At 37.7% G+C, this 16,074-nt stretch overlaps 1 protein-coding gene across 1 annotated transcript in view; it reads left to right on the top strand.

Annotated features, from left to right (window-relative positions):
• Window positions 1-16,074, top strand: part of ZFYVE28 (zinc finger FYVE-type containing 28) — a 79,455-nt gene that overhangs the window by 41,950 nt on the left and 21,431 nt on the right. The window contains exon 8 of the mRNA XM_014308530.2: window positions 6,425-6,529. Within this exon, the coding sequence (XP_014164005.1) occupies window positions 6,425-6,529 (105 nt within the window). The remainder of the gene's footprint in view (window positions 1-6,424; window positions 6,530-16,074) is intronic.

Raw genomic sequence — 16,074 nt, 5'->3', positions numbered from 1 at the left:
CAGAAAAAACACCATTTGGTGTTTGGGGGTAAAAAAGAATATAAGTTAACCCCAAAACCAAGCTTTAAATCTCTATCTAGTATTCCTTGTTTTTCAGTTGGAAGCAAACTATACCGATTCTTTCTTTTAAATGTTCATTTAAATGTAATATTATTCATGCTCTTTCAGAGAAGAAAGAAAACTACAAGGAGGGAAGATATTTTCTTGTGTGTGTTTTGTAAATATTTGTCTTTCTGTTCTTTCTGGAGCTGAGGAGTCCATGTAAACCTGCTAATGTTTTATGAAGTTTGGCAAATTGTTTGATATTGTCATAAAACACTGGTGTTTTCGTGTTTTAGTCTTAAATACCTGCTTCTGTTGCATGTTTGTTTATCTACATACTGACCTCAGAACAGTTCTGATATAACAAAAGGGATTAAGTGCAGTTTCTCACTTTTTCCACTGCAGATCTATTTAAAATGTCTAACTTAAGTTTTACAATTTTTTTCCATTTTCCTTGATCAGTTTGAATGTATTCTTGATGAAGCCTTTTGCAGTGACAGTTTTCAAAAGGAGCTGCACTGGTAGTGAGGAGAATTTCTTACCTTCAGCCTTCCTGCAAGCTCCAGCTGTGTCCATCAGCTGTTGGATGCTGGCAAATTTTGCATTTACTTGTGGGGCCCAAAAATCAGAATATTTTGCCCCATGCTTTTGCAGTGTAAGGAGGAAGCATGAGGTGTCCTTGGAAGAGCATGTTTTGCTATTTGTTGATGTATATTGCAACTCTAGAATAAGAGGAATAATTTGTTCTTGAGCTTGGTATCAAGTTGTCTCCTTTCTTAGTCTTTCAATTCTTTAATCCTAAATTGTATATATTGTCCAATATTTACATTTTACTGTAGTCTATATCGTAATACATTAAAAATTTTATTTCCTCAGCATATTAGAATAACTTCATTAAAAAATGAACACCTGTTTCAGACAGTTGGTTTCTAATTTTGATTTTTTTGGCCTGTACTTTATTTTGTTCACTCCTTAGCAACATGTGATGTGTGCACATTTTCAGTGCAGCAACTTGAAGATAAGCCATTCCACCTTTATAAATGCATGGAAAACAGCCATTCAGCCATTTGTATTTGGAGGATGGCTAATATTTGCTAAAAAAGCCAAAACCAAATTCACACAAAGTGCCTTTCTAGCTTGTCTGAGTTTCTAGCTTTTCTACAAGTATTCCTTTATAAAAATTAAATTAATTGATATTGAAATTCAGATTAACTTGATTAAATGTCTTCAATTCATACTTTTCTGGAATATTTCCTTCACAGTAAGATTTAAGAAAATTGTGTATATTTTTACATGAAAGTGTTGGCTTTTCCATGAAAAATTACTGGACAGCTGTGCAAGTTCACATAAACAAAAATATGTCTGTTTATTGTCTTGTACTGATTAGTCTTCTAACTGGCTGTTCAGGAGAAAGAAAAATTCTTATCAAAAATTCTGAGCAAAAAGCAAATAGTACTTGATTGGGAATCAGACATCAGCCTTTTAACTGCAAAACTTCCCTTAAGCAATCCTTTATCTGGCTGTTGATTGAAGTTCTTTGTTCCCCTTCTAGTATTCTGTTTATTGCCTTTGTGCAACTAGCCAAATTCAGATTCAGTAGAAATTAATTTTTTCAGTCCCTCCTCCCCTTCTTTTTAACAACACAGGTCTCAAATTTGAAATGGCAGTGTTTTACCTTGCCTGCTGAACTCTGATTTTGTGCAGTATCCTATAACACCACTACTGTTACAAAGCTTTGGTGTCACTGTTTGATACCAGCCTCCCTTTTACCTAGGTCCAAATATCAATTGAAGCAGGGAAACATATTAGCTTTCAATGTAGGGATTCCTGAAATAACAGGTTAAAAAGTTTTAAAAGATAATTTTGAGTGGATTTGGTGTGACACATGAGGCTTTAGTCAGCCCTAGTGTAGTGAGCCAGTCAAACAATACTTGTGCCAAGTAGCTATTGTAATATGAAATGTAATTGTATTCAATTAGTAGCATTCATGAAGAAACTGTCCCCTGAAGCAGAGGTTTAATTAAATGTAAGAGGCTAGAAACACATTCCAATACAAAAATGTGTGGATAAAATAAAGGTGGCTTTCAGTTTGTTTTTTCTTTTTAGAATAGTTACAAAAAGTGGCCAACAGCTTTCAGTGAAGGGTTCATTGGTTCAGTCTGCCAGTGTTCCATGAAAAGAGGCAGCCATAACACCCCATGTCACTTTGCTCCATGTCCTCAAATCTTTATTCTGTTACTTTATCTGAAGTGCTGAATAATTATGTTTATGTTTTGATGAGCCTGGATAGTGGTTTTATCCAGTGCTAGAATGCAATTTTTAAAACAGCACTTGTAGGTGTTTAAGACCTACAAATGAAAGAAACTTCTGCCACATTCCCCATTTTAAGCAGGCCTATGAATCCCAATCCAAAACAACATTACTGCAAATGAGCATGACAGTGATGAAGCTCAGGTCAGCTGTGGGCTGATGTGGAAAGGAAGGGTTAGCAGCTCCCAGCTGCAGAATGTGGCTTTATGCACAGATTATCTCTTATAATTGTGCTAATGAGTGTGTGTGCTGAGCCATCATCAGCTGACAATGGGAATCTTGAGATGGGAAAAACAGGTCAATTCACCTCAGGATCTATCAGCACCTTAGAAAAGCAGAGAGGATCTTCAGGCAGACATTAATATTAAGAAAACTCTACAGTTATCCCAAGACTGTGTGTACTGAGAGGGAAAGAAGTGATTATTAAGGGTTTTTTTTTTAAAGCTAGTTCGTATAACACTTAGTATAAAATAGAGTTACCATTATTGGATTCCCATTTCTTAGTACTAAATAAACTTAGAACTTCTTATGTGAAGAGTTAGAGCCTGAATATGAATCAGTAATAAACACTGTAAATCATAAATACTGTTTCCAGTACAATGATTCAGTGTGTATGGATACACAGGAATGAGAAAAATGTTTTCATGTTGTAATTCCCTAAACTACACATGGTTTATTACAACAAACAAATGTTTGTGAGTGTGGTTTGTGTCAAGTGTGTTCAAGCAGTTTGCATTGCCAAATGATGACTGACTGGATGGATATCTCATCCTGAAGTCAGCAGATTGTTCAGCATGGTCAGGTTTGTGCCCCAAGAGAAAAATTGAGAAGTAGGAAATGAAGGCATTTATAAAGCAGTTTAGAATGGCAAACTGGGCTAAGGCAAGGCTTAAAAATTGGTGAGATGATGAAACTGGTGAGAAAGAGTTGTGCTGATAGGAACTGGCATGGAGTGAGAGAAGATTGAAATGAAAGGCAAAGTGTGGAGGAGAGATGAGGTGAGGCTTACTGCCTGTTCAGAAGACATTTGTAAAGATGAAAGTAAAGGTAGCATTGGGATAGTTGATCATGCCAGCTGGCTGTGGGCCATTGTGTTCATCATGCTCACTGGTTTGCTTACCATGAAGGTGCTTTATTGCTTTGCCTTCTGTCTCAGAATGTCCATTCCATATAGGTAGCTGATGATAGAAGGTGATTTCATGTCTTGGGTCAATGTTGTTAATAAATAATATCTGCTTTTAGCAGAGAGGTGGTACTTTAGGGTGGTGCTTGGTTTGGTTTATGTTTTAGCCTAGTGCATTTCCATTTAACTCCCCAAAAACGTGTGAACTTTTGAGTTCTTGGGAAAAATGTAAGCCCTTTGGGCTCTCTGGAAGAACTTTAAATCTTAAATTCTTTAAAACAAAAAAGTAGAAAACTAAGAACCTAAGAAAATTAAAGTGCCTAAATACTGGTAACTGAAATATTTTGATTGGACTGCAAATATAGCAGGCAGAGCTTCAAAGAAAGCACTGAAGGTCAGCAAACCTGACATCTTTCAGAAAAATTATTACTACCCAAATCAGTGGGCAGGATTTTTACTCTGGCAAAATCTGGAAATGGTGGGGAGGTGGAAGAGCATACAAGAAGATGCTGAGTTTGCTACTTGTTCTTGTTTCCTGATTCTGCTGTTCAAAAATTATTTTGTTCTGAGGAAAAGAGTGATGTGCTTGACTTGCAAGGGAGAAGCAGGGATGTATTTGCTGTGAGACAATGAGTTAACAAAATTCCATGGTAAATGTAAGAGCAGTTTAACAAGGTTCAGTGACAAGGTACACTTCAGTATTTAGTGCATAGAGGACAGGGTCAAACAAAGTTGCCAAGGAGATCCTTTCACTGAGTCTTGAGGTTCAGAGAGGAGCTGGATCCTGACTTAGTCCCAGACCTGATCAATGGTTTATGTCTAAAGGATTATTTATGTACGTGCAGTCAATCTTTTTGTCACTTAGCTAATATTTCCTCATTTCAGCACGCTTATTCCCAGTTTCACTTGCTCAGTATCTGGGGTGGTAAGGATTCACTCAGCCTTGAGAGGCATCCCTACAAGAGAGATCCTGGCATGCAGGCTGCTGCCACACAGGAGAGCTCAACAGGCCCTGGGCTGTCCACTATTTTTGGGCTGAGATGAGTGACTTACAGTCATATTTGCATACCCACTGTACTTTGGCTGGTGTGTGCTCGGGTCACCCTCAGCTGCTGTGCAAGATGTATGGCCCTTGGCTCCTGTGGTGTTACCTGTCTCCCCAGCACCCAGTTTGGGTACAGACATTCAAACTGCCATTTCTTGCTTTTGTTTAAAAAGAAAAGGGGGGGTGAGCACACCACCACACCTGCCTAATCATGGTGTGAAATTGTGTGCTAATGGTTTTTTTAATATCACTCAGCTGCTGTAAAACAGACAGTAAAATTACATTTTAGTAGCATGACCATATTGTAAGATTGGATGGGTAAAGGTGATGAGCTATAAAAGAGTAAGCCTTTGTTTAAATGCATATATCTCTTCATAATGAGCAGAATTAGCAAGGGAAATTACATAAAACGAATGAAAGTTAAATAGATTTTTGTTCAAGTCTGATAAAATTATTTTCTGGTTGTGAAGTCTCTCCTTTCAACTAAAGCATGGTACACTTGGGATTTATTTTCAGATTGGCAGTCAGAAATGAGAAACATGAAGGGGTACATTTTCCAAGTGATTAGTGGGAGGTATGCAAACAAATCCTATTATTTCTTAGTGGGATTAGAGCACATACCTTCCATGCACTGCTTTGAAGAATTCCCCTTAAGCATTCTTCCAGACTTCTAGCTGAAAAAATAGCTGTAATAGTAAATTTGGCAGAAAAAGAGAGCTTGAAACATAACTGGCTTGCATATATCTAAAAAGCAAAAGGACATTAAAAAATCTATTCATAATTGTGGAGAAGTAAGGTGAAATAACCCTGACCTATATATGTACCTCTCTTTTAACTGGAGATGTTTCTTAGGTTTCTCTTTGTATTGTCCAAAAATTTGTTGACTGAACATTTGAGTTCAGCTGGCTTGAGTGAATCTTCTGCACTGCCTAGAGCCAATACAACTTTGATATCTCTGCTCAAGATTACGTATTTTCTTATCTCATATAATTTTTTTTTTCTCAGTTTGTGGAATTTCTAGTAGCTGAGCAGTAAATTCTAATTCAAACAAGAAATAGGTCTTTACAAGATAGTTTTATAAGTGTTTATGAAACTATTTTTACTCCTCTAATTTTAGTTTATGTTGATAATATGGTGTAAGATCTGAAATGATGTGTTATTTAGAGGCTTTTCATTAGTCCAGGGATGCCAGAGACAAGTTGTGTACCATTCATTTAAATTAGTCATATCCTTTTAATTAGTAGCTAGTGGATTTCTGCTAATGAAGTGTCAGTGGTTTGCCATGGGACTGCTCCTTCCTGGGTCTCTGTTGGCTCAAAGCACAAAATTTGAGGTACATATATGGCACTTGGAGGGACTGAGCACACTTAGGGGTGGGTGTATTCAGCTCCATCACCCAAGTGTCAACGTTCTGTTTTCTAACAGAAAACAATGGGGAATTTCCATCCAATGGAGAGCAAACATAGGTCAGACTTGTCACAATATTCAGAAGTTTTTGAAGTGTATGCATTACTGTGCCTTGGCCTGAAACCCAAGATGACTTTATGAACTTTCAGCTTTGTCTTCAATTTAAGGTTATACCACACTTAGCAGCATGGGCAAGCTATTTCCTCTATCTCCAATGAAAATGTAAGACTCACAGTTATTTCCTGAATATTTTAACTGTATGGCATGAATTAAATTGAAGGTTATTGTGAGATGTGTGCCCACTGACTTTGCTGAATTGCCTGTCCTTTTGGGAAAAAAACCAGAATAGGTTTGTATCATCTTCTGAAGAGCAAAAAAGTGCAACTGCTAGTTTATTCTTATTTCTGAATAACCCATGCCAAGCCATGACTTATCTCAATGCTGTTTTTGCCTTTGCTCGCTTCAGCAGTTCATTTTGTCTCCGTGTGTTTTTCCAGTTCTCAGGATGGCTTACGTGATTCCCCCCTCAGCTCCATCTCCAGCAGTGACTATGAGAGTGTTTCTGTCACTACCTGTAGTCTCTCCAGCATTTACGCTCTGAGGTAATAACATCACTTTGCAGTCAGATTTGACAAATGCTACTGAGTTATGCTTGGTTAAAAATTTTCATTGGATTAATCAAGTGACAGCAACACTTCTGAGTATTCTTCCTTTTGAACAACAGGTGCGCTTTCTGATTTTTATTTATTTTTTTTAACCTGCCAGCTTTCTTCAGTGCTGTGACAAATGAGACAACTATTTATGGAAAAGTTTTTAATGCATGCAGGAACCACTTACATATGTCCATGATCTCACTTTTATTTATCCATGTAGCAATTCTCAGAAGACACTTCAGGTTGTAGCTTGACAAGTTACAAATGTTTTTCTTAGCCAGCCTTTAGGTTTCTAAAAAACATGTCTTTTCCATTTAGTTTTGCCTTGTAAAATAAAAGATGTTCCAGTTAACAGTTTAACTTACACCCTGTTGCTGGCCAACACTGGTAAGAATACAGTGAAGAGCTGCTTCTGACTTCACAGAATATTCTGGGTTAGAAGGGCCCCACAGATGTTGTGGAGCGCGGTTTGTAAGTGAATGGCCCATACAGGGATTGAAACCATGACCTTGGTGTTTTTAGCAATACTCTTTTATATTCTCATCTTCTGAAACTGCATGGGAGTTTTAACTTCAGTTTTACTCAAAGCACTTAACGAGAGTGATAATGGAATTAAGGTTAGGACAGAAAACTGTAACTAAAACATAAAAATGAGATCTTTGCATTTTTCACTGTTTGCATTAACATACATGTATGAGATGTATCGCATGCACTGTGTGCAATAACGTTTTTGCTCTGGTACAGACAGATGAAATACCACTACTTCAGCTGATGTAGATCATCCTCCACTGCTTCTTATCCTCTCTTTTTCATCTGTTTTTCTTTCCCCAGAACTTCATTTGAACTTCAGGATTTTGAAATTTCATCTAGGTTTGGGGATAAAAAAAGGAGATAAGATGACTTTTCTAATAGTGATAGAAGCAATACTACAAATAACAATTGGAGGTTTTTTTAGGATATACCTGTCTTCAAGTTCAACTTTTTAGAGTTTTGTATTTTTAAAATAAGGGCAGAAAGACGCAACAAAAACTGTTCTCCATTGTTTTCATTTTGAAATACATTTCCTTTTGACTGTTCTTCAAACAAAACCCAGTTTACCTGCATGCAACAGTTGCCCTGTTCCAAGTACTGTGTACATTGAAGACTGTTTCACACAGGGCTGTGTGAATGGATGGTAGGTGTAGCCTCAGTGACTCTTCAGGAATAACTGGAGCAGTGAGAATAAGCCTTGATTAGATGCACCACCTCTTTGGAAGGCCTTCCTGGACTGCCTTTGTCCATTGATGTTGCAGTTGTATTGACAGTTAGGAAAAAGAAAGTTTGATTTTTCAGGCAGTATTTGCACATGTGCCTTTGTGCTCTTGTCCACTAAAAAACAACATTGTATCATCCCTGGGTGGCTTGATGAAATCTAAGTTGTCCATTTTTCTGCAATCTGATGGATATTACCAGAGATGTAGTTTGTGGCCCAGTACTACAAACCAGCAAAATGCTTGCTTGACTGTAATGACAGAAGTTTCCCATTTTGGAAAATATAGTTTAAAAACAGCTAAAACTTCTTTTAATGGCTCACTTTAATGAAATAAAAGAAAAAAGCCCCAGCTCTTAAGTCTCACTGCTTTACAATAGTATGTTCATAGATCTTTGTGCATAGAAATGTAATATTCAGTGCATCTATTTGTATAATTTTTGCGAATATGTTATTTTTAGGTATTCCTCTGTTTTCTCTTTAGAGGGTTTTATTTGGCCATTAAACAGCTTCTCTAGAGTTGCATTATTTGTTTACTGCAACAAACATGTTCCTTGCAAAGAAAATCCCTAAAATGTTCTTGTCTGAAATAACTGGGTTTTCCATGATGCCATATGAATATCCAAAATAATACCTAATTTGGGAGTTGGTTTCTTTTTCTTCTGAAATATGCAATTTTAGTGTATCTAATTTCTTGATGTTTACACTTAGCAAAAATTAGACATTAAATGTAACATTTGCAATTTTATCTGAAAAATAATTGGCAAAAGATAGAATTCTTGAAATGCAGTTATGTGCTCTTTCATCCTCCTGTGAAACATAAACAATTCGTTTGTGCTATTAAATAATCAGTACTGAGACTGACAGTCATGTTGTCAGATTGCAGCATGTTTTGGGAATATCTTCAGGAAATTTGGCTGTAATAGCAAAACCAGTTTAACTGCAGCAGTAATGTTGAACTAATTGTGTATTAAATAGCAATGATGGAATTGATTTGAGACAATGAAGTATTGAATATATGGAATTCTGTAGAAATGGGCATTTATTGTTTTCCAAATGGAGAACCAGGGAGAAAATTTCAACTCTTGGATCCCAAAGCACCATTCAAAACAGTGGTTTTGGTTCTCAAATGGTTTTGCTAAGGACAGTTTGATTTCATTGGTACCTGATCTATGTAAAATGTTCCTCTTTCTAGTCTCAGAGGTCTGGGGGTCAAGAAGTTAAATGTTCGGCCCAGTTCAGAAGATAATTTTTTTAAAATATTCTTTAGGCAGTATCCAGACTTGAGATGCCCATACCAGTAGTCAACTTTCTCAGCAAGGAATAATATGATATGCTCAAAGTTTGGACCTAAGTTCTCTGAAAGACGGCAGCTAGAAAATGCAAGAAAAATGTTGATTTGGGAATGATAAGGAAAAATAAGTGAGACAACAGAAGAACAGGGTAGTTACAATTAGTGGATTTCAAGTCTCATTGGAGTTTTTGTTTTAAGAGTGCCAGGGAGAAAGAAATTATGAATCTATGTTTGAGGGTTTGTCTGCCTAGAGTAAACTGTACATGGTAAACTCTACTTCTTTATTTTAAGGTTATAAGGAGCCAATAAATGAGAACTTTAAATATAAGTAATAACTCTTAAAACTATCCTTATTGTTACACTAGATACTTTCCCTAGTCAACAGGTTGGAGTTTTTTTAAAATATGTCATTGCAGCTTAACTACTGGGGTTTTTTGGTATATTTTTCTACTATTTTAGTCATGTAAAAAAATTGGTGGTGAAGTTTTAGCACATTGTTTACAGTCTGTAAAAGGCAGTATCTGCAATGAATTGTGACTCAAGTTTATGCCAAAACAGTAAGAATCTGCCAGCAGTTAGAGTGGGATATTTATCTAGATATTTCAGTTAGAATATCTGTATTTGTGTATATGTGGGCAGACATTGATCGTTCTTAGTGTAAAATATTTGTTCTATCAAGATGAAACCTCCCCTGGTACAACTTGTTCTCTCCATGTGGCTCCTTGTGGAGAGTCAACCCCCATCCTCTCTGTAGCCACTCTTTATGTACAGTGATGAGGTCCCCTGGAGCCTTCTCCAGGGAATGAAATACTGATATAATTCCTTCAATCTCTCCTCATAGGGCTAGTTCTCCGTCATCTTCATGGCTCTCCTTTGGATGCTCTCCAGTCCATCTGTTCCTTTTTTTGAGCTGTGTAGACTACAGCCGGACACAGGAGTGCTCCAGGTGTGGCCTGAAGAGCTCTTGGGGGTTTGGGACGGTCACATCTCTCATCTCTGCTGCTGGTGCCCCTGTGGGTGCATGGCAGCATCTGATTTGCTGTCATTGCTGCAGAGCTTCACTGCTGAGCCCTGTTCAGCTCTTGTTGTGCACCCCCAGGTCCCCCTCAGCAAAGGATCCCAGCCTGTGCCAGGCCCTTTGGTGTCAGCACTGCTGCAGGACCTTGCACTTGTCCCTGTGAAACTCCACACTCCTCTTGGCAGCTCCCTGTTCCAGCCTGTCCTGCTCTGTGAGATGACTTTCCCTGCTGGCACGTCCACCTCACCACCCAGTGTGGTGTCACCAGCAGGCCTGGGGACAGTGCTCCCACTCTTGTCATCCAGATGGTTTTGGTGATGCTGAACAAGTGAAGCCCAGTGTCCGTTCCTGGGGATTCCCGCTCGTGGCAGGCTGCCAGCCCAGGTACAGACCATGGATCAGCACTCTGAGTGAGGACTCTGAGCCAATTTCTTGCCCATCTCACAGACCAAACAAAATTCATGTGGGAGGACAGTTTCTTACAGAAGCAGGTTTTATACAGTGCTTTCTCATCAGTAGAACTCAGCCTTGAAAAGGATTCAAGAAGGAAAAAGAACTTGGTTGTTCTCCAGGACTGTGAATTATAGTAGGAGAATTAAGTTCTTTCATCTCATGGTCCAGAGCTTAAGCTATCAAAGCTACAGCACAAATTACATGCCTGCAGGTTTTAGCAGAGACCACAGCTACTCTGAGGAACTTGTAGATCGTAATATGGAGTACAACAAATACATTAACAATGTATTTTAACTGACTGGTCAGTCCACCTGATCAGCTCTGTCTCCAGTTCTTCTGTCTTGCACTTTTGCCTTTGTTAACATGCTCAGCTCATGTTGTAGCTATGCAAAATGACAGATTCGTTCTGCATTAATGTTTGGTACTGTCATTTTGGGTCTGATCAGTGCATTTCTGTAGATTTTCTGTCTCCTTTTTTTCTGTAGAGCTGCTCTTTATGGAGAGATTGCTCACAACCACAAAAAGGCTGTTAGTAATGGCTTTACGTGGCTTTTTCTGGAGTCCTGGAAATGGAGTTCCGTGAGCAGAGCTGTGGGAAGAGAAAGGGGTTTTATACCTTGAGCAAATCTGAATCACTTCCACTATAGATGCTATTCCTGCCTAATGATTTTGAACTGCAAACTGTTTGTGTGTCTCTTAGGCAGTGAGAGTCTGTGCTGTTTTGCACAGCTCTGTCACTCAAGCAGTGTGAGGGCAGTATTAATACACTCATAAATAGCTTGCTGTATACAGTCTTTTTGTTCAGCTGCTAAATCCCTTGCCCCAACAACCAGCTGAGCAGTACCAGCAAAACAAAAAGTCAGCTTTGATGAGGTCTGTCAGCTTTTGCTTCTGATTTTAGTCAGTGAGACGTGTGTGACTGAGGCAGATGTCTCTGGGTTTTCACCGCCAGGATTCTTCTTGATGTGTTTTATGCCTATCTTGTTCTTCACCCTGCAAGACAAAAAAAATTAAATCTCAAAATGGTGTCGCATTTTCTAAGTTATAGTGTTCCTTTCTAGGATAGTCTACAGAGTATTTTATATTTTATGCAAATCTTTGTCTTTAGTAACAAGTAACTGGATGCAGATTTTATTTTTTCCAAGGAATAACCCAGGCAGCTAACGCTAACAAGTGCTTGTTACAGTGGGAAGGTGAGAATTCAGTTGCTGGAAGTTTTTTGGTCTTTCCCTATTAAAATTATAAACTTCATATTTTAGAGGTGTTAAAATGTTCAATGTGGTTGAAGTAAATATAGAATATATTGCTCTCTGTGTAAATCAAGTAAAACAGGGCAGTATTTTAGGCTGACTAGCATCAGTGGCAGAGGCAATTAGACAGTTCTGGCAGAATTGGTAGACACTCCAAATTTCCCATTTGGGGGCTGTATTCCAAGTGGCATATCAAACATACCATATGGCTGGAGACTGACACAAAGTGATCATAATGGGCTTGTGTTCTTGTTTCTACATAGCTCAGTTGCAATTTTCATTTTTAGCAATTTGGCCACAATTATAATCATTTTCATTTTAGTGATGTGTAAAAAATCTGCTGTTGAATGTCACTTGGTGTTCCCTGTGATAGTAATAGAACAAAATTACTAGCTTTCAGAAATTAGGTTTTATTTTACAGATTAGTGTTTTTTCCCTCAGTAAAACCCTTAGAATAGCATGTTTGGGAGTTTTCAGATTATGTGTAATTAAAATCACTATAGTAACTGCAGTTTTTGCAGAGTTTTTGTCCATGTCTAAAGATACATTGTAAAACCACAATTAGATTGGAGGAAAAAAGAGAGGATTTCCTCATGCTTACAGCTGTATTGATGGTGAAAAATAGATAGAAAGCTGTCTTTTCTAATTAAAATTTTAAGGTTCCATCTAAAATTTCCATTAACTTTTCTCAGCCTTGGCTACCACATCTGGATATGGAATTTCTGTGGGATTCTCCTAGACCCTAGGATGCATTCATGTTTCTGCTGCTCATTTTTGTATTATTTTTTGAGGGAACTGATGGAAGCAACATAAAAATATCATGCTACCAAGTTTCCATATCCCTCAGAGTTCCTTGTGCTGGGAAGTGGATCTGCAGGAGCTGGATGCTTAATGAATTAACTCACTTGTTGTGATGAAGAACTGTGGCTTGCCTATGGCAGAGGACATTGCTAATGAGCTCTATAAAATTAATCTTTGCCCTGAAATATTTATGTCAGGTATCCAAGCTCTGCCTGTCCTTTGTCAGGTTCTGCATAAAGTGTAAAAACTGGGACTGATACATCTCTGTCCCTGGCTTGGATACCAGAGCTGGTTTTACATACCATTTCATCATAAGTTCTATACTATTTGTGGATTTCACTTTCAGTTTTTCCAGTTCAATATATATTTCTGAAGTTTAAATATTTCTGCTGTTAATCTCATTTTATTTATCCTTTTGCTGTGTGAGTGAATGATTGAGAGCTTTAAATGCAAGTTTGATTACCAGAAAGTGGTGGAAAAAATGTCACGGTGGAATTGAAAAAAGTCATAGTAGAACCCAAATAATATTGTAACTTTTTGGTTTTTCTGTTCTGTTTTTTCTTGAATTTTACAATAACTTTATCTTGCAGGGTTTATCCCTTTTTGGTTTAATTTAGGAAAAGCAGTAAGTGTGGTACCTTGCAAGTCTCTGACATTAAATTTGATGGTTAGAAAGCACCACTGTTGATTACTAATGCTCTTCAGTTATTTGTTCATATGCATACTTATAGAAGTTTTATCTATAATTATCAAAAAAGCTATTTGGGAGAGAGCACTGTTAAAGTTGATAAATTCTGCACTGGCTGTGTTGTTTATTTTAATTTCCATTTGAAATTCTGTATCTTTGCATTCATCTGAAAATCCAGTCCAGAGTGTTGATGAGTTTGAGTAAGCCATAAATTCTCCTAGGCTGAATTTCTTACAGCGGATCTGTTTAGCAAGATGCTGCTTTACCAGCTGTGGATTTTGCAAAGTCCAAGTGAGAATTCTCTGCAGTTTGAGGTCTGAATAGCTGAGGAAAGATTCAAGATATTCTTCCAGCAGAGTGGAGAGCTACAGAAGCTGCCAGGGTCTGGAGCAGAAGTTGTTGCTGTTGATTTCAAATTCAACAGAGTTCAATGCTCAGGACTTTTTCCTGACTGGAGATACCACCTAGGAATTTGTTAGACAAATTCCTTATTTTACTGAGCCAGCCTTGGATTGCCCACCTCTACAGGGGCAAGAGAAGCTAAGGACAGGCTTCTGCAAATCTTGCAGTGTGTGAAAAATAATTCCCCCCTGAGGAATTCAGGAGGTTGACAGCAGATGGGGCTTCCAGCACATGTCCTGTGGATGGAGCTGGGCATTGCTCACACATGGGTAATTATGTTGTCCAGTCAAGTTCAGTTCTTTTGGTGATTTCTAGCTAGAGGGATTTGCATGCAGTTACATTATTTGTTTCTCAAGACAAGGTTCTAAAGCCCTGGTGTGCTTTAAGGGTGGTTGGGTTGATTGGTGGGGGTTTTTCACCCTCTTGACCTGTTTATCTTAGAAGAGAGAGGAAATAGCTAAGGGTTTATATTTGGTTATATTTTAAAACCCTCTTCACTTATAAAATATTAGGGTTTAAAAGACAAGAAATAAAGTTCTCCATTAAAGCTTTTTTTAGTCTCCTTTAAATGTAGCTTCTGGGGTCATTCCTTAAAGCATAGTCCTTAGCTAAAAAACTGTATGCTATTACCTAAATAATAGCATATAATGTTCTGGCTTGGGTTTAAGTGACTCTAAAATTGAGTGTGTAGCCACTCACTTCACTTAAAATAATTGTAAGAAGCCATGGTTCTCACAGTTTCTCTTCCAACCATATCAAAACTAGCAGATGTTAGAAACCAACAAGTTTTAGCCTACTGTTTATTGTGTTTCTGCTGAGAGTATCCAAAGAGAAACACCAGAGGTACTGCAAAAAGCAGGATGGGAAGTAGGTTGGGGTTTTTTTCTTACTGGTATAGGAATTACATATCTCTTACCTAAACCCCTGTAATTTTCCTCTTGTCATTTCTCATGGATGCAACCTTTGTCTTCCCTGAACTATTGTGTTTGAACCTTTACATGGCCTTTGGAGTTGCTGTTTGTTCTTTTTAGCAAACTGGAACCCAGAGTTGACTTACAGCCCTCTGAAGTAGAGGAATAATAGCTTGGCTGACAGGTTAGTGGTGAGATTTCCAGTTACAGCCTACACAAATATCAGTGGGAGCAATGTACCAACTTGCTGAAATTGTTTCAGAAATTGTATGCAATCAGTTACATAGATTTGCCTGCAAACATTTTGGTTTGGGTTTTTTTCATTTACCATAAGGATGAAAATATTCAAATGGGAGATAATCTTAAATATTGTAGATTGGATAAAAAATATATGTTATTGATATTGTACACAGAGCATAAGGTGGCCATTGTGCTAAACTCTGTATGAGCAAACAATGAAAGTTGGGGAGCTCATGGTAATGTGTTTTGAGAAATATTGTAAGAACTAGAATGTTCTAAATGTACCTCTGTATATGAGGAAATTCACATACATGACACACTTACACATGTATATATCTTTAGTTATTCCATACCTGTGGTGTTAAATAATGGATATGAGAGATTTGTTAAGGCCAACTGGTGCAAATGAATTGATATCATTTAAGTCCTAAGAATTGCACTGCTTTATCATTTGTAGACAGTCTCTCATCAATTTTAAAATGAACACTAATCTATATTTAAGAATTGGGCTACTGACACTTTGTAAAAACTTCCAGCAAGCTTTATGAGTGTAATGTCCTTCTGTGTAGAACATTCGGAATGTCTGAAATCACAGAAAACTTCTTGGAAAGTTTTCACCTTTCTCTACTGTCAAGAGTCTCACCTGCTACTGTACATCACTCACCAAACTTTCCTAGAGAGCACCTTGGTCTTAAAATGTGATGAAACAGAATGGTACCATTTAATGCATGGATTTTGAATTCACTGTGAAGTGGAATCACAGCTGTAAATTCCCACTACAGCAGGAAGGTGTTACCTGTTTTGTTGCAGAGAGTTACATTCTACTTCTGCCCCTGCTTGTGTAGTTTGCTGGAGATTCCCAGAGCAAGTGAATGGGAATCCCTGATGTCACAGGTATTTGGATAACATAAATGGTGAGGTTAGTAATTAAATTATCTATCAACACTTTTCAAGTAAACATTTGTAATATTGTTATAGAGATTTCTTTCTAGACTTGGTTGGGATGAGTTTGTGTGGCTGAAACTTGAGCCCTCTCTGTTTACAGGTACCACTGACAATCTTCTGAGATATTTTCCTGGAAATCAGTTGTCATTCAAGACCTTGCCTGAAATCAGAGACTTAAAGGGTGGTCTTAATTTCCTTTTCAATTTGGTGACATAATTGCACCACATATTTATATTGGAGCTG

The sequence above is a fragment of the Geospiza fortis genome, unplaced genomic scaffold (genome assembly GCF_000277835.1).
Source record: "Geospiza fortis unplaced genomic scaffold, GeoFor_1.0 scaffold147, whole genome shotgun sequence".
NCBI lineage: Eukaryota > Metazoa > Chordata > Aves > Passeriformes > Thraupidae > Geospiza > Geospiza fortis.
Note: the sequence above shows the minus strand (reverse complement) of the source record. Positions and strands in the feature narration are given on the sequence as shown.